The sequence below is a fragment of the Lasioglossum baleicum genome, chromosome 13 (genome assembly GCF_051020765.1).
Source record: "Lasioglossum baleicum chromosome 13, iyLasBale1, whole genome shotgun sequence".
Classification (NCBI taxonomy): Eukaryota; Metazoa; Arthropoda; class Insecta; order Hymenoptera; family Halictidae; genus Lasioglossum; species Lasioglossum baleicum.
The window spans coordinates 8,675,600-8,695,641 of NC_134941.1; the positions used below are offsets into that span (position 1 = coordinate 8,675,600).

Consider the following 20,042-nt stretch of genomic DNA (forward strand, 5'->3'; position numbering starts at 1 on the left):
CCTGTTTCACTCGACCACACGTTGCTTTTCGATTTACTCGACCATAGGCCATCTTACACCATTCGTCTGACCACAGGCAACCCTGTTCCACTTGGTCACGAGTCAGGTTAACCTGCTAATTCGTTCGTTAACCATGCTGACCACTTGTCTGGCTACAAGTCAATTTATTCCACTAGTTCAAACGTTCACTCTTCTATTTCACTTGTCTGACCGTCGGCCAACCTATTCCACTTTATGTCCACCTAAGTTTTCTTCCATTTCGTCGCGCTATAAATTTGGCTGTACTACTTTCTCTGTCATATTGTATTGTCCTACCACACAAACTGACCCTATTTCACTTTTCCAGATTAATACCATTTCATGACCAGGAATTAAACTAATAAAAAATGTGTAGACTGACATTAAGGAATTCGTTTATGAACGCAGCCCTTGCAATAGCTTAAAAGTAACTTCAAAGAAGTTGAAGCATAGTGGCCTGACTGCGGTAGTAAATTCTCATATCTGAGGATTATGAGAAAACCCAGACTGGCCGAACAAGTACTTTCCGGAATTACAATACAGACTCTGTTTCTTGGCTTTCGAATTCTCCCTCGATTAACCGGATGATCAAGAAACCGTGAAATCCACGGGTTAAACGAGATGTCCGGCGGTGGCACGTTCGTGTTTACCGCGGCCGGATTTGCAAATTTTAAATCCACGGGAGCGGAAACTCCTGGGAAGCAAGGAGGGGCCGGTTTCATTCCGCGGAACGGTTCCAACCCGCGACGAGGAAACGCGAACAGATGCTGAAGTAAACAAGAAATAACTCACGGTTACGTCTCCGGAATAAGTTAACGTGTTTTTCACGCGACCGTTGTGGCAAGAAACTCTCCTCTACAGGCCGGCACCCTCCGAAATAAAACTTCTTGCGCCACTGTAATTTCAAACCTGGAATGCCGCGTAAAATACAAAACTCTTCAAATTTCTTCCGAGAAAAGAGAAAAATAACCGAATGTTCTTTACAATCTTTCTGACACTTTTCGGACACGTGGGCCCTTTGTAAACGGTGTGAACACATAAAACGTGTGAACGATGAGTTCTTCTCCTTCTTCGTCTCTACTTCTCCCATTTAATTTGTCCCTTGATGTCGAAATTGTTTTAGAATTATAGAGAGTGTCTCAAAATGACCTGACATTTTAAATTGCGCGCCATTTTCTTTTTATGGCGAAGATAGAGCTAAATGCACCACAAAATGTCTCCGCAAAATTTTCCCCATCTTTGTAGTGAATTTTCACAATTTCTCTGCGTTGCTCGATCGTGTAATTCTCCATGACCAAACCTCAATACTTCCTGATGCCAATTGTCAAAGTTTAGTACTCTATGTTCGCCACAAAAAAATGGCGCGCAATTTGAAATGTCAGGTCATTTTGAGACAACCTTTATATTACTATTTTCTTTCTTCGTCTGACATATTACTGGTACTACCTACTGATTTACTTGTTCGTTTAGTGCAGTTTGCTTTCGGATATCGGTATTGCAGCTCGCGAATTCGCAGTTCGTGCTGGCCAAAGCGATTGTGACGTGACCTCTCGCACCAAACCGATCAGGACCGAAGAAAATAGAAAATGACTGGACCCCAGCACCAGGAGAAATCTAGCTACACTTTCCCCCTGTGCTAATGGCGTCACTTTGCACGCCCACTTAAAAAGAGCCCAGATTACAGTCGTTTCGAGGACTCGGAATCTTTACTTTTTCTCACGTTCCCCTCGGCGAGCTTGTTCCGAGCCACGCTCTGAGCTATTTGAAAGGGTTTTTAACCCCTTTGAGGATACTAATAAGGCAATAACGAAACTGAAAGCTGCTGCCGGTTGCAGCGCGTTCAAGACTGGTTCCTTCTACCCTGTTAACTATAATTAGACTGAGGATTTCATGAATTTGTGGTAGTGTCGAGTATGAAGCACTGGAGTAAGGTAGACGGCCCAGTTTTTACTGTTCTACTTTATTTCTGGTTTTAGTCGGCTTTAACGCGATGACTATTACGCCAGTAAAAATCGCATGAAATTGAAACTGCAACTAGATTTTATAGATTTACGATAAAATTGTATAGGCGAAATAATCAAACAATCAACAATCAAATCCCATTTTGCGTGGATTAATCAGCAAACTTCCGCATAAATTTCTACGGTTGGTACACTCATTGACGGAAGTATAATTGTATTAGCCAGTATTAGATCAGATAAACGCTAAACGAGGAGAATGTTCAAATCTCATTTTTGTGAAAATAATCTTTCCTCATAAATCTCTACGGTGTTCAAGGTAATTATTTTGCATGCGAACTTTAACGATACTAAAAATCGTGTGGTATTCGCAAAGAATGAACGTCGCGAAACTTCCTTTCGACCGAGAGAGCAGGGAAAGCATTTTGAAAAAAATATTCCGGCTCGGGTACGGGGACAATATTTCTAAAATAGCGGAGGTATAGAGAACTCTGCGAGGAGAGAGAGAGAGAAGAAATCAGCGGTGTTCGAAAGCGGATGAGCGAAAGCTTTGGCTGGTGGTAATGCATCATTGACTTTGAAACGTTGAAAAGGGACACCGCGAAGAGTTGCGCAGAGGTAGTATACGCGGCGCGCTCTCGCGCTCGCGGACCCGATGAAGATGAAAAAATAAAGTGGGCCACGATACTCCATTAACCTGATTACTGCGACGAAAGTAACGACCCTTTCTGTGCTCGCGGCTTCCGCGCGACTGCTAAATGTGGACACGGCCTACATTCCAGTTCATTTTTAGATAACGTTTTAAACAGTGATCATCAACTGTGAAACAAAGCGCTATCAGGCACTCCTCGTACATTTCTGCCCGCTCGCGCTCTACCGACACGACGAGACGACGGTGCCCGGACCGCCTCTGACATACTAATCCGTGTCCTGAATTCGTTAATATAGGTCGGAATTTGCGTATCACCCTATTGATAATAATAGGCGGGAACCAGATGCATACGCTCGCCGATGGAAATCCAGCTAATAAGCGATGTATTACGACCGAGCTACTTCCTTCTTTTCAGTCGGACATTATTCAACGCACCGTTCCCCAGATAACGAAACAGGATACATTCTCCTGTACGGGCTAATAAAGTGCTACACGCTGCCTTCTAAAAATTCAATCAAGATATCGACGCCATTCTTTTTAATTCAGTGGTCCGAGAGAGCTCTTGAACATTTCTATTCGATTGAATAACATTTGCTTTGAATCGTTTCCTTTTAGTAAACATCTTTAAAAATTATTAAAATTTTTTCACGTCACAAATTATCCCCCACTTTAAAATTAACATTTCGTCGCGCACCGATAAAATTTTCAAAGAAAAATACGGTTCCCCTTTTACCATCATTCGAGGTGTACGATTGAATTCGAAAAATACCTTTTTTTAATTAAACTGTAAATATATCGATGGCTGTTTGTTCAAACGTTTGGTTAACACTTTCAGCGATTAGTTCGTGTTTCATTTCGAACGGATGTAATATAAAATCGGACGAATTTATTCTTCTCTATCCTCCTCTCGCTCTCTGTTTCAACAATGCTAAAATGACAATATAAAAAAACACGAAAGAAGCGAACGCATTTGGACAAATTTATCTAGCAAATGTTGGACCGCGGGATAATAAATACGAGGTGGACGTATTTAAACAAGAATTTGTTTCAATAGTGGGGATTTTATTTGCGCGAGCCTAGCAGAGATTGATATTTAACTTTGAATTGTTCAGTTTAATTTAATGCTTGTGATGCTGTGCTTGCCATCCTAACTTGACACTTAACTTGTTCAACTTATTTGCGATATGATCAGTGGACTGTACATTTTTATACAAACTAAAAATAACTTAAGGAATTACTTTCTGTCCCCAATAATTACACCAAGTAATCACAGCTACTAATTTTTTCTCATAAATTTATAAAATCCGCGATCTGCTACAAAAATCCTCAGTTTATTTTTTAATTCGTCTCCGCAACGAAAGCAGCTCAGTCCTCCAAAAATGTTACCTCGAGAGACTCCCAAAAACGCTGACACCGTTGCATCGAGCTTATGAAATCGCCTAACCAAAATCGAGAACGAACCGCGGCGTTGAAGCCAGGGATTCGATTAATTTCCTCGCGAGTTGTGTCGCATACAATTACCCGATAAAAACCGCGCGCCTTTTCAATTTATCGAATTCGGTATCCGTCCGCGATCGGCGGTGTGTTCCGATTAAATTGAGCAAGGAGAGAGGGACAGAGGAAAAAAAGCACGCGAGGAAAGGTCGAAATGAAATTTCCATATACGCGGCGGCTGATTAATCTCGGGGCTCGAAGCCGAATCCCGAAAATTTAATCAATTCCGCGCGAACACCGATACGCGCGCCCTTTCTCTCTCTCTCTCCCTCTCTCTCTCACGCAAAACTTTCGCGTTTGACGGTCAAATATTTCGGTAGGCGGTCAGTATCGGAATATTAAGGGCCGCATAAATTCATGGTGGGACACATGTTCCTGCGAAGTTCTCGGCGCCAGTGTGTTACCGGATACGCAATCTCGCCCTGGGCGTGCTTTAATATCGAAGGAAACTCGAATTGAGTCGTTCCGGAGCCCACGGAAAAGTGGTTCCCACCACTTCCCGGCTATAAATAGCAGTCGTCCCGCAATTAAGCCCTACCCGATTATAATTCGCGGGCTTTATTATTAACGTGTATGATTGCGAGGACACGTGCAGTACCCGCGACGTACGCGCCGCACACTAAAGTGCGGATTAAAATCCCCGGCCAGGACGGCCGAGCTCTCCAGCTTCTTTAATCTGCATATCGACTTCCGGTCTTGCTGCAATTAATCTGCTCCTGACCCAGAAATCTTGCCTCTTATTTCCTGCTGGCCGTTGACAACTTTTTCCGCGTTTTTAACGTCTTCCTTTGACTAATTCCTTGATATTTAACTGTGCTGATGGGCAGACTCTATTTTTTTATTCGATAAAAGTTTGATATTCTTGTTAATTAAAATGTTCTTAATTTGACTCGATATGTATGCGACAGATATATAAATATTTTGATTATAGGTCAGTCTGTGGGTAACAGTCCTTGTCTGACTAAACGTATACTTATACTACTTAAGTGATGTAAAAGACATAATTTCTCCTCCAGAAACTTATAAATGTTGAATGTTGTGTTGTTTCATTTTCAATTTACATAAAACATTTACAGAAGAAATATATTTTATCCAATTCGTTTAATGTTCGGATGAAGTTCTACACAGTTTGAAAATTTTGTATTCATCTATAGTGTCTAGCATACTTGAAGCCCTCCTCAATGTTTGTTTCTTAATTGTCGCGTTTCTTGTAATTATTGCTCTAATGTTTGCCTAAATCTACCTTGCAATTATAATATTTAGTTGGCACTCTGATTAACCAGAATGCCATTTAATTTTTATGGAGTATCAGATATACCGTAAAGAAATATTGTACGGAATTATGGAAATTTCGCGTATGTCTGATCAGATACCGAGCAGTACTACTTGCTGTATCCACTAACTGACACCACACCGGCAGTCTAGTCAGGAACAGGTCGTGCTACGTGTCCACTCGAGTTTACAGATTGCGAGGGGGACACAAAATAATCTAGGGCTTGCTTTTATCATAATGTTGTCCTAAATTTTCATGTGCACTAGAACGAGTTTAAAATCATTTAAATGCTGCACGTGATACCTGCTGCTCCATATTCAACAGCGGAAAAAGCTCCTAAACAGTGAACACGAAACTCCTATTTATCACACGGGGTCGTACTTCTTCTCTCCAGACACAGTCGCTTGACTATAATAACTTACCATAAAAATACAACCCTAGAATGACCAGGTGCTTTATACAGCAATTATAAAATGTTTAAAATATACAAGGTATAATGCTGACATTATGGTACAAGGATGGAGCGGAGAAATGATTTCTATGCTTACCCTTTAACCTGGGTCACCATTCCTAGGATTAAAAGTCAGTCACTGTATCCTCCAAAGTTATCAGCAATTATCAAAGACACTATCTTCGATCATCTTCCACCCCTGCAATCCCCTATTAGCAAAAGGCTACTTACCAAGAAGACTGCGTGGGTATCGACGGGAGCGCCCCCGGCGGCAGCGACCTCCTGATGGCTTGACAACAGGATCTTGCATTCGCTGGGACCTCGTTGCAGCATGACGGAGGGTTGGTACACACATGTCGCCCAACGACGACGTTGTTCGAAGTCGTCGGGAACTCGACCGCAGAGGTTCGCACCTTCGGCCTGAGCAAGGGCGACATGGAGAATCCGTCTCTCTGATTGGACGCGGAGCTGCTGGAGCTGCTAGAGCCAGGACTTCCTCCTAACCGGCCCGGTGACGCGTACGCGAAACCACGAAGCCGGAAGTGCGACTGATGGTAAGGATAGCCCGCCGGCGGCGGTAGCCGATAATGATGATGGAAGCCGAGGTCTCGTCTCATGTACGGGTCGCCTGGATCGTTGGTGGGCACGTAACGATCGGTGGGCGTGTGTGCTGATGGCGGCACGTATCTATCAACGTATCTGTCCGGATAGAGAACTTCGGGGGGCGGTTGTGGCACGTATCGTTCGACAGGTGTGTGCGCGGTTGGCGGAACATAGCTCCCGGTCGCGCTGGACCCGCCATAAGCGCGATCGGTGGAGGTCGCCGCTGAAGAGGTACCGCAAGACGAGATCGGCGTTATGCGACCGGTATAGCGATCCTTGGGCTTCGGGAGGGATAAGTACTTGTCCGCTGCCCTTGCAGGAGAATATCGATCAGCGGCAGAATGAAAGCGATCAGGAGTGCCTGTAGAGGACGCGAACCGATCGCCGGCCACAGACCCTGCGAACCTGTCGTATCGGTCCTGGCTGAGTCTGTCGAACTGATCGCTTGGGTTCCCGCCGCTATACCTTTCGTTCCCGTAACTCTGCACGGACTTCGACACCTGCAGGTACTTGTCGATCCCGGTCTTCGTCGCGCTCTGGTAACCGGACCCAGCCGAGGACCCCGCGCCATTCGATCCCGACCTGAGATCCCTAGCCGTCCCTTCCGGCGTCGGTGAGATAGACGTGAAGCGATCGTTGGAGCTCGACTGCGTCGCCGTGGTGTTTGTATACGAGGAATGATATCTGGCGATGGTGTCCGTGGACGAGGAGGACGAGGACGAGGTGGTGGAGAGCAGTCTCTCCGTAGATGACCCGGAGATAGTGTATCTAGAAGCATCTCCTCTTCCATCGTGTCCGGGCGATGAACTAGCGAGAAACCGATCCGTGGACACGCAGAACCGATCAGTGACTCGGGACTGGCTGCATCGTTGGACCGTGGACTCGTTGAACCTGTCGCTGGTGGTGACGTATCTAGACTGGCTAGCCCCAGAGTCCTGGAAGCTGGAGTAGCGACCGAAGTCCGTGGGGGCTGGCGAACTACTGGATCTGTCTGTGTACTTCTGGCAGACCGTTTCGACGCCTCGATCGGCGTACAGACGTCTCTGCTCGCTGGCTGTGCTCGAGACTTGCAGTGACCTCTCCGTCGACGAGTATCGCTGATGGCTGGCAACCTCGGGATTCGTTGTGCTCGCGAGGAACTTCTCGGCGGTGGACGATATCGTCGAGTAGCGGTCATGATGGATGCCCGACGACGCCTCCGGCCGGTGGTACCTGTCGTACACCGGCGACTCGCCGAGATACCTGTCCGTCGACTTGCTCGCGAACCTTTCTGGCACCGGGGCGTGTATAGGCGACGATGAGAGGAGCCTGTCCGTGGAGATGGCGCCGTATCGGGAGCCCGTGGAGTCTTTGTTGGCCGCGTACACGCCGGCTGATCGGTCGCCTTGTAGGCTGACTTGAAGGGTTCCCAGCACTGGCGACGAGCCGGACAATAGGCGATCGCTGGCTCCAGAGTATCGTTGCTGGCTGTCCTTGGACTCGTGCAGGCCGGCCGACGACTGTTGATTGGCCAGTAGTCGCTCCGCCGAGGAGAATCGGTCCGCGGCTGGCATCGGTGAGGCTGGTGCTGTGCCCCCGCCATATCTGGCGCTTGGAGAACCTGGGGGCAGAATCCTATCAGCAGCAGGGTAACCAGCCAGACTCTGGGTCGAGGCATACTTCTCGCTTGGGCTGGGCGACAGTGGCGGTGGTGGAACGAAACGATCATTCGCGGGCGCTGGCGACGGCGGCGAGGGGAACGTCTCCGACGAGAAAGGGCTGGTCGCGCAACCCGACACCAGGATCGTACTGTTCGCGTACTCGTTGCCGTCGGACAGGTCACCGTCGTTGTTGCCCGCTGATTGCTGATAGCGCTCGCTCGGGACCAGCGACAGCCTCTGCTCCCCGTGGAGACCGGTGAGCTCGCTGAACCGTGGAAAACGTTCCGCCAGAACGGTCTGGGACAATGTTTGACCGCCCGAGCTCGATCTAGCCGGTGTGTACTGGTGGTGCGTCTGCAGAGAGGACTGGCCGAATCTCTCTTGGCTCTGATAGTGGCTGAATCGCTCGCAGCTCGATTGCAACGATCGCGGCTCCCCGCATGACTTTGGGAAATCGTCCAGCGACGGCTTGTCCGTTGACTTGTCGTGACGGTCCAAACCCGAGAGCCGATCTCGGACACCATAGTCGTGATCGTTCCCTTGAGATTGCTGACTGGTGACGTGGTCGGACTGGTAACGGTCTTGGCCGCTGCCGGTGCTGCTCGATGGATTCGATACCGCTCGGTCCGATTGTTGTTGTTGGGGTTGGTGTTGTTGCTGTTGCGGCTTGTAGCAGTCCGATGGGTTGACGGAACCGATCTGGGACCCGACACTTCCAGATGACACGCCGGTCGATCCTGGAACCGGAGATGACGAGGACCCGTACTGAGAGATCGGGTGTTGGTGCAGTAGGAGACGTTCTCTTCGGCCATAGTCGTCGTCTGTCGGCATCCTGGTGGCCCGGGGCCCGCTGTCAGGACATCTGGAACCAGAGACATCACAGTGTTACGTGGAGGAGTACGTGCAATTACGAAAACTCTGGATTTATTTGGATCCTAAGTGAAAGAGGTCAGTGATTCGTCAGACACACAGTAAATTCGATTTAAATGGCTATTTGGTTGTATTTTGTGGTTCTTTACGGTATCGTTGTGTGTATAGACATGTATTAATATATGTATATACGTCTTCATGCAATAAGTTTGTTTCCATAGATACCATTACGAAGATTCAGTGGAACGCTGACGCGCGTTGCAATTAGATCGTCGTTTGTTAGCGCGCGGGTAATTTTCAATAATATTTTAACGGTGAAATATAATACACGAATGTGGCCGAAGGCAGGATACGAATTGCTTGTTACTTGACGTTAAAACGCGGCCCGTATAATCGATTGCAAATTAATTGGGGCCGCGCTAACCCGCGTTTCAGAACGGTCCAACGTGTCCGGAACGAGTGACGCGTGCGGTCGTTCGTAACCACTGGCGAGGCTGCAGCGAATTACCGCGAAACACAACGATTCCATCGATCACTGCTTAAATCCTCCGAAGAGTATCGGGCCGGCCCATGAAACTTTTACCGGGGAGATTCCCCGTGACGGTAAATGCGAAATTGACGACCCCGTCTCATCGCTAATACCCCGGGATCCTGCTTTATTTTTCGAGATTTTCGCTTTACACGACCACGCGTAAAATAACGCGTTCCGCAACGCGAAATCCCGCCAACGAAAATAATTCGACGAAATACACGCGTCCCAGTGTCAACGGGATATTTTTTAATGAATTTTTATAATATTTCGGGACAGTTCCCGAAAAGATTTTTTGAAATTTCAAAATCGGAATGTCTTCCTTGTCAGACGCGTCCGAAGCTGAATTAATATATTTACAACGAAATAACTTTCGCAGCGCACTGCGAGTAATCCCGGTCCCGAAGTCAGAACAAAATAGTCGGGCATAATTTCTCTTGGGGTATTACGCGGCGCGGCAGCTCTGTAGTCGGTAATTGTTGTTCGCACAGATACCGCGTAACCCTCGGATTAATCGGAAACAATATTGCAAATTACACATGACAATTCTGTATTTATTATTCCCTCGGGAGCGCGGATACATGCGACAGAACCTCGAAAAGTTACCAATCCCGGCAGAAGTATCGCGATACGTTGGCAAATACGTTGGTTAGTCACGATTAGCATTGGCTCCAAGGAGATATTCGCGTAAAACTCGGCGAAATTCTGCCGTTCAACCGAAAACTCGTTTACACGGTCTCTAATTAGGGATTAATTAAATTATAAAGTGCTAATAAACCGAAGTCCCTCGCCGCGGCACAATTCCCCGGCACATGAGCTCTTCATAAAAAGCCCGCGTAACTTCATCCGCGAAAATTAGGGTGTACCACTGGAACAAACCCCCGTTCTCGTAACAAAAGGTGTAACTAGCGGGGGAGTGTAATTGCTCGCGTATTAGAACTTGAACCCAGAACAGGCAATCGCCCGGTGCCGGAATGAACCGTGTAATTGATCAGACGTTTCCCCGTGAAAGATGACGGCGTGGCCAAAGTATCGACCACCGCATCCCTGTTATTAGCAACCGTGTCATTTCATCGTGAAACATATATCAACCCTATGCTTCGCAGTGGCACACCTCCGATTAACGCGCCGCCTTATTTTTCTTGACAGTCACTTGGTCGAACATTAAAATATTAGGTTGCGACATAAAGTTCCGTTACAAATTTGTTGTAATTTTAACGAATTACTAGGACGAAGTTTAACGAGTAAATAATAGATTTGACCCAGATTTACTCGATCCTTCAAAGAGTTATCCACTGGTCTGACTAAATACGATCCTCTTCTACTTATCACAAATTTTATGTGTAATGAAGTCATTTAATGAAGGTACAATTTAATTGAGGTTAACCTGTTACTACAGTCTCATTAAAAAGTCAACAATCGACTAAGTTATAGTCATTTATTTAGTTCTGTACACAGCAGGGTAAACGTTAAAATCAGTGATTTCGTAAATATTGTGTTACGTTAACTATCTAGTGAAAATTCTACAAATGTTCGCGGAGTACTAAATTATTCAATAGCGTGTCCGGTACGTTATTGTCCACATCATTACACAAATTTTCCCCTCGAATCCAGATCGGTATTACTGGAACACGTGCTGCTAATTGAAAAGAGATAATAGCGCGAGAACGGTTAACGACTTCGAACGGTTCTAACTGCAGGAAAAAAAAAAGCTTTTGTGAACCGTTACCAGAACGATTTGCAGTTTGCAACGTGTCGGATCGATCGCAACGAAATGCGTTTCGACCGTTTATGCGACACGACAATAAAAGAACAAAAAAAGGGACGGCAGACGACAGCTGTCGAAACGCGACTAAAAACGTTTTACATGCCCACGGGTTGACTTATCGTTGCAGACTTAGAAACGGGTCTCGCGTGACGTTTAACTATAATCCTACCAATTCTGCTTGGCTGGTTATAAATCAATCTATTGTATGTATCTGGTTTTAACGTCGCCTATTCTACTTGACCGAGGATAGAGTCATGGACGATCGTGCGTTGACCTATTCTACGTGTCTGACAGTGGATTAACCTAGTCTACTTGTCTGACCAAAATACGACTATTTGTTTCGCCAGTCGACTTATCTCTTCAGCAATCAATTTATAGAAAGCGTCTGGGGCGAGATCGACCTATATGGTCGCTGTTAGTTTCACCTCGTCTACTTGACTGGACGTATTATAGATCGATGTATTTTGCTGGGTTCGCAATAGACTGGCCTATTCTACTTATCTGAGTATGAGCTAATCCATTTGAATTGTTATATTATAAATTGATTATGTGTGCTTGCCAATCGTAAACTACGTGCTCCACCTTTCTGACTAATATGTTTATTCTACTTATTTGGCTACAGGCCGATGCACTGTACCTGATCAGCAATAAATTGACCAATTCTAAAATCGTGACAGTAAAATCTATTTCACATGATTTATCTGGGTTCGCAATAGGCTGGCCCATTCTACTTATCTGAGCATAAGCTAATCCATTTGAATTGTTATATTATAAACTGATTATGTATGCTTGCTAATCGTAAACTACGTGCTCCACCTGTCTGACTAATATGTTTATTCTACTTATTTGGCTACAGGCCGATGCACTGTACCTGATCAACAATGAATTGACCAATTCTACAAACGTGACAGTAAAATCTATTTTACATGATTTTTCTGCGTTCGCAATAGTCTGGCCCATTCTACTTATCTGAGCATAAGCTAATCCATTTGAATTGTTATATTATAAACTGATTATGTGTGCTTGCTAATCGTAAACTACGTGCTCCACCTGTCTGACTAATATGTTTATTCTACTTATTTAGCTACAGGCCGATGCACTGTACCTGATCAACAATAAATTGACCAATTCTACAAACGTGACAGTAAAATCTATTTTACATGATTTTTCTGGGTTCGCAATAGACTGGCCTATTCTACTTATCTGAGCATAAGCTAATCCATTTGAATTGTTATATTATAAACTGATTATGTATGCTTGCTAATCGTAAACTACGTGCCCCACCTGTCTGACTAATATGTTTATTCTACTTATTTGGCTATAGGCCGATGCACTGTACCTGATCAACAATGAATTGACCAATTCTACAAACGTGACAGTAAAATCTATTTTACATGATTTTTCTGGGTTCGCAATAGACTGACCTATTCTACTTATCTGAGTATGAGCTAATCCATTTGAATTGTTATATTAGAAATTGATTATGTGTGCTTGCTAATCGTAAACTACGTGCTCCACCTGTCTGACTAATATGTTTATTCTACTTATTTAGCTACAGGCCGAGGCACTGTACCTGATCAACAATGAATTGACCAATTCTACAAACGTGACAGTAAAATCTATTTTATATGATTTTTCTGGATTCGCAATAGAGTGGCCCATTCTACTTATCTGAGCATAAGCTAATCCATTTGAATTGTTATATTATAAACTGATTATGTATGCTTGCTAATCGTAAACTACGTGCTCCACCTGTCTGACTAATATGTTTATTCTACTTATTTAGCTACAGGCCGAGGCACTGTACCTGATCAACAATGAATTGACCAATTCTACAAACGTGACAGTAAAATCTATTTTACATGACTCATCACAAACCAATTATATTAGTCTGATTAAAGACCGGCCAAATCCACTCGTCGGGCCACAGTCCACAGTGTGCAGTCTAATTAATCGATTATTCACATGGTTTTCGATTTGTCTGGTCAGAAACCGATCTCGTCCATTAGTCCGATTACGGACAAATTCTACTGTGAAATTGACGAACAGCAATGAGAGAAGAAATGAATTAAATGAATGCATAACAGAATATGTTCCAAAACGTTTATGCGACTGGATAAAAATGATAGAACGGTCCACGAGCGTCAGAGGAAGAATAAAATCGTTTTACATGGTCGCGCAGGTCGACTTATCGCGTAGCGAGAGCTCCGTCGGGTAGTTCGCGATTTTTGTGGATTACAGGCGGCGAGCGGAGATCGAGAACGTGCAAATAACATTTATTGGGGCAGCACGGAGCTGCTGATACGGGAAAGAGAGACATTCGAGCGGTCTGCAATGCGTCTATCGCGGCGGCGAAGCGAAAAACTCGGAGAAAGGTGGAAATGGCACGCGTTCCCGGTGTCGTAAAGATAAAGCGCAGCTGGCGTCCCGCAAAAGAGCCAGCTGTACGCGTTCCCCTTTTTTTTCACATTTCTCTCCGAACCGTGCAGTGAGCCGCGAGCGTCACGAAAATTTTTTAATCTTCTTCCTTCGGCGAACAGTCCCGCGAGGAAAATTAAAAAGCTCGGGGAGAGATCTCGATCCGCGATTTCTGAAAGGTTTTCTATTGAATCCCGTAATAGATCGAGATTTCTAATACCCGTATCATCACTAGACAGAGCATCTTTATGGAAAATAGAAATGTTCTACCTGGATGGAAAGGGAAATTCATTTTTTCATTTTAGTATGTTTAGAAGGTGGAAAATTATACAGAAGTATCTTCGAATTATTGTAATGTTGATCTGTATCATCACAATTGAGATTTTAATCTGAATAAAGTAGTACTGGTTCGATCGAAGTTCAGTGTTCGTAAGGAAACCTGTAGAACCGCGAATATAAGTGATATAAGTAAATCATGAGTCAGACACGACGTTATGAAAAATTCAATAATGTCTACATTACGATATTAATGTATCAGCGAAATGGTGAAATGAATCCATCCTGCTGTAGACAAGTAGAATAAACTGATCTCTGGTCAGACAAGTGGATACGGCAAATTTATGACCAGCTAACTGCACGTGGTTAGATTGTGACAAGACAGAGTAGTCTGTATTCTAGTCAGACAAGTAGACTAGCTCAATTTATGGTGAATCAGATAGCACAAACATACATGTATTCTAGAATTGATCTATCTAAAATCAGACAAAATATAGAATTAATCCGTAGAATTAGTAATATTTAATGTTTGTTGGGATACTAACAACAACGAATATTCAAAGAAAAATTAAGACCGAGCCGTTCCAATTAATAGTCTTCCAGCAAGGGGAACAGCTCGACGCTTGATCAGACGCTGTCGATTTTCCGCTGACGGTCGCGATTTTCGTCACGACAGTGAAGTACTTTGGACTGGACGCAGAGCCCTGGGCGTGAACGCCTCGATAAATTTGCTGGAAACGGACTTGTTTATCCGGGAGCGCAGTTCGTAGCCGTGAAAAAAAAGGCCTTGACGGTCTCCGGCAAGGGAAAAATTAATTAAACGAGAAGCCCCCCAACTGGCAGGTAAACGAAGAATGTGGAAAGTTTCCAGGGAGCTGACCGAGTGCCGTGTTTCTTTCTTCCTCAAGGAACGAGCCGTAGGGACAGGCGACGGCGGACAACGCTGCAGGCAGTTTTTGCAATTAGCGCGTTCAGCATGCTTCTATCCAGGTTCTATCCGACGCCCCATTCTCAATCGCTTTCCAGTCTGATTCTCCGCCCCTTCGACCCCCTCTCACCCCCTCGCCACGATCCACCAACCAGGCGGAACACTCATAGTCGGCCGTGTTCTGAAACCGAACATTATTGCCAGATGGTTCTCGCGGCTGGTTGCTACGCAGCTACGCGAGAGCATCGCGCGATCTTGCATACTCGAGCGATTTAACCCGAACCATACGTTTCTTTCTTTTGCTTTGCCAGACTGCAGCTGACGCCGGTCGCTGCATTTACCGCGGTGTTCGCGGTTTCGAGACCGCGAAACTGATCTTCCCTTAACAATGGGACTCCCGGACGTTCGGGATCTCTGCCGTCGCAATTATCGAACGCATAAAAGTGGAAATTCATTCGGTACATTGCACGCCACGGGACAAGTCAATCGGAACGTCGATATCCGCAGAATTTAATCCTTTTGATCCCTCGGTGATTCCGGGGATTGGTGAAAGAATCACAAATTTTTAAAAACCCCCCGATCGACTTTTACTCACCGTGTATTACGAAATTCAATTTTGACGTATTCAAATGTTTGATGTGCTGTTTAGAAACGGATGTGGACTGTCTAACAAGCTAGCAGAATTTTGTGCAACTTGTGACACGGTTCAGCTGAAGCTGATTGATTTTCCATGAATACGTCTGACCAAAATCGACTCGTTCTACTAGCAGGACCAGACGTCTCGTTCTCTATAAGCAAATACGCTTCTGTCCGGTCAAATGGGCTTCCGAGTTTCATTCGTCTGGCCACATAACACCCCTATTCTACTGTACACAAGCTGATCTATACTATTGGTACTCGTACAAACCTCATCTCACTGGCCTGACCAGTTACGAACGCTGTTCTACATGTGTGATTACATATCGTCTACAGTGCACTCGTCGAACCATATATGCTCTCAATTCCACTTACATCACCAACTAGTTATTCTACTTGCATAACAACTCTACAGTGTGACACACAATTTAATTGCTCCAGTAATCCGTACCTACACCTGTCATCGAAATGGACGTACATTTGGAAATGAGTTCAGAAGGAAGGCGAATGCACGAAGGTTTTTTATAGAATTCTTTCTACATGAATCTGTACTGACAATTCACACTTTATTACGTTATACGTTATTATATACTATATTATCGTGTACCTTACAATAAACGTAGAAAATTTTGTTTTTAATAATTTCTTCTGTAATATACAGTCACTGACAATTTAAAGTGGACACCCTTAAAAATCGCATAACTTTTTAGAAATTGGACCAAAGGACTTGAATTTTTTTTAAGACGTTAGACCGGCTAGTTCGCTAGAGAATAAGTAAACAAAAATTTAATACGATTGCAACTGGTAGGAATTATACAAAATTTTTAAAAATGATGTTTTGTCAACTTTTTTATCTGGGCCTGTAACGATAATTTTAAAAATGCGTTTTATAAATTTCGGTAACTTACATGCATACTGAAAATTTCATCGAAATCGGTCTACATTGCAATGAGCTACATACAAGTTCTGGACCGACATAAATGTTATCCGTTCCATATATCGCTACATCAAGAATTCATCAGTTTTTTCTGCTCCGTGACCTTGAATGACCTTGAGTAATTATAGTCGCTGAATTCGTAATGAAAGGGACTATCATTGTAGATGTTTGAAAAAGAGTGGTTCCATTTTAAAAAATGAAGGTGACCTTGATATCTCTACAAGAAATGACGTAAAAACAAAACCTTTTCTGGTGTCGTATGAGCCCCATTTTACCATTCAACATTGTCCTGAAGACATTTAATGTATCTTTGAAAACAACAAAGATATTTGAGGTGATAACGTTAGATGACTCACCCTGTATAGAAATCTTCTGTTAGGAAATTATTTTTGACAGAGAAATTCTAGTCATATATCAGAGAAATCCTGTTCACTGCTAGTGATTTCAATTTTGTTTAGGAGCACTAGACAATTCCGTTTGATCGACACAACAGTTGCCATCCGGGGTTCCGAGCAAACGTTCCCCGGATGATATTTTCTCGTCGGTCGGATAATGTCGAAGATGCGCGCAGGAATTCTTGGAATCCTCGTTGAATATCCACGAGCGCTCCGTGGAAGGAGATTTGACAAATGGTTTTATCCGGCAGTTGACGCCTCGGTTGACGCGAGTACGTGCGCGTGACATGTGTCGCGTGTGTCGCCTCGTGTGACCTCGGTCCCAATGGGAACCTGAGAATATGTCATTCCTCGACGCTCGTGAAATGGATGGTGCGGCCTCGACGGCCCCCTCGATGCCGAAATTTTGGACGACCACGGTCAGGACACGATCACGTTGCCGATCTGACAGTCCTCCGGTGCAGCTCCCGCAAAATAATGTGTCGACAACCGTATTACCGATTCGATGAGATTCGATCACGAGATTCAATCAACGGTAAGCATTTCCGTGAACGTATTTCGCCCTCGGAACTTATTCTTCTCTAAAAATAATATTGTCATCTCCGAATTTTCTGAATTTATCGGTTAGAGCGTGAAATTCTGCTTGGCCGACTTTTGGTTGACTTGTTCTACTTACTCGATTATTGGTCAATTCGTTCTGTCTATATTGCTACTGCTGGACCCATTCTTCTTGGCTGGCTTTTGCTAGATACGCACTACTTAATTGATTATTGATCATTATTATTGATCAAGCTTTCTAATGTCCTAACTAGGGCAAGTGTAATACATCCACCGTTCTCAGTAGTGCAAGTCCACCAAAAATCAGACGAGTAGATCAACTAATCTACTCATGTGATTTTTGGTCGACTTGCTCTACTGAGAATGATCGTTGTATTCCACTTGTCCGATCATTGGTCGATCTATTTTACTAATTTGGCTATTGATGACCACTTGTATGACCACGCAGTGGTATATTCTACTTGCTCGTCCACAAGCTGATCGATACCGCTTGTCGGGATATTGATCAGCTTAATCGTTCTTCTTGATTCACTGTAGTTATTATTTCATGCTTGTTAATCATAATCTGTCTGACTATATCCGCAATTGTTCTTCTTGGACAACAGTTCTTCTTGGTCCGACCATAGTTGCACTTATTCTACTTTTCCTGGCTATTATTCGATTTATATTATTATTGACCATTGCATCAGCTGCTATTTGTTGGCGATTCAGTCTGCATATTCTTCAAATCTGAGGGAATGACGGCCACGAGGCAGAAAATGGTAATCGTATTAGGCAACCATCGTCCTGAAACTCGAACGCCAGTAATTCCGGGGGCGGAAGGAGAGCAACGTCAAAGGGATTCCGCGGACCGGTAGTTGCGGGAACACATTTCAGAAGAAGTTTCTCGCATCACGGGGCCGAAGTAGCTGCAGCTGCGTCCGAAAAACTGGAGCGTGCAACAAAAACCATTTGTCTCTAGCGAAAGGTAAGGGTTGGGAGGGTTGAGGCTGTGGGCGGAGGGCGGAGCGAGGAGCCAAGGTACGGGTTTTGCGCGAAAGAAAACTACGGCGTCTTCTTGGTACGCCAACGACAAACGACGAACGAACGTACCCCACGTTTTCCCGGCGACTCTTATCGCCGGGAAATTTGCCACCGTGCTATCTAGACCCCGTTGCCGTGCGTCCGAAGAGCAAAGTTCCTCCGTCGACGTTGAAAAGAACCATTGCCTGCCGAGGAACGACCAGAAAAAGATGCAAATTATCCGGGTAACTGCGTCCGCGAAAATAACGACCAAACGACCAGCTCGGTTTCATTTCACGTCCCGGTCCCGCGAGATCATCGTTACTCTCCGAGAAGAAACATACTGTTCCCTCGTCGCCGGCAGGGGAAAGCTCACGCAATCATTTCTTCGTAATTAGTCGGGTCGCTGCCCAACACGGTCAGAATTCGAAAAAGTTCAATTCCCCGCCTGATTTTTCCGAAGAAATAGTGCCGATTTCGTGCGCGGTGCTGGGAACGAGCAAGTTGTTGATCTTTCAGCATTTTTGGTGCTTTTAAGCTTGTAGAATACGTCAAGTATTTTGGATTGCAAGTATTGACCTCGTTAGGCAATAATGTAATAAACCAATTACTATACTTAAGTAGCAATTTATTATTTAATTAAGTAAAATGATCGGGTGAAATCATTCAGAATCAAAGTAATAAAATTTAAAAGAGAATAAAGATCGCATTGTCCCGAATTTTAGCATAATGTTTGAGTATCGTTTGAATTGAGTTAGTTATCGTTTCAATCAACCTACAAGTTCGGGAAGCTGTGACGCGAATAGCAACTATTTTTGACATGGAGGACGGCAGTGTGGTTCCATTAGGCACTCGAAATACGAACTTGGTGCCTGATCGTTCAATGGCAATCGACGATTGATTTCATGGACGACATCAGCCTCGGTTATTGGATAATACTTGAGTTACATGTGTTTTTATTCGTCCCGCTTGTTAATTAACCCGCAACGGCGCGTGAAGTGCCTCGAAACGATCAATCGCCGCGCAAGATGGCTGAACGAGGACGTCGATTACTGTCATCAGACCGCGGACGTGATTTCGGTGTCCGTAAATTCGCCGTCGATGTTCGAGGGGTTTCGGGAGCGTTCTAGCACTCCTCGCTAAGCTTGTGATTTCTCACTATTTTTGCTGCGCGACCCAGTTTTCTGATTAAGGCTTCGGAATCGTAGATGACACGTGTAACAGTACGAGATCATTGTTTTTGTTCTTCGCCAATTCGCCATTTCATTGAAGTTACTCTAGCTCGGTGTCTCAAATGCATATAAAAACTATCATTACAATACCGTGAAACTGTACGAAAACTCCGACTATTTTCGTTCCCCATCAACAGGAATTTCTAGACTACATTTGTTATAATTAAAATTATTCTAGCTCGTGCAAATGCATTCAATACTAGTACTCTCTATTTGATCGATTACTAACAACCCGTATTCTACCGTCTAAATTCTAGACAACTTGGAATCCTCTTGTCTGACCACATATACGGGCTGATTCTACTTGCGCGTCAAAGCAAGTCACGCTCTACGGTCGCTCGACCACAAACGTTCCTCGTTCTACTTGTTTAATCGTAAATTGAATGTTTAATCCGCTTGTCCCG

At 44.5% G+C, this 20,042-nt stretch overlaps 1 protein-coding gene across 5 annotated transcripts in view; it reads right to left on the minus strand.

Moving 5' to 3' along the window:
- Rho-5 (rhomboid-5) overlaps window positions 1-20,042 on the minus strand; it is a 330,384-nt gene that overhangs the window by 156,731 nt on the left and 153,611 nt on the right. For all 5 annotated transcript variants that reach the window (XM_076436084.1, XM_076436083.1, XM_076436081.1 and 2 more), the window contains one exon: window positions 6,078-8,951. In XM_076436084.1, the coding sequence (XP_076292199.1) occupies window positions 6,078-8,920 (2,843 nt within the window). In that variant the 5' untranslated portion in view covers window positions 8,921-8,951. The remainder of the gene's footprint in view (window positions 1-6,077; window positions 8,952-20,042) is intronic.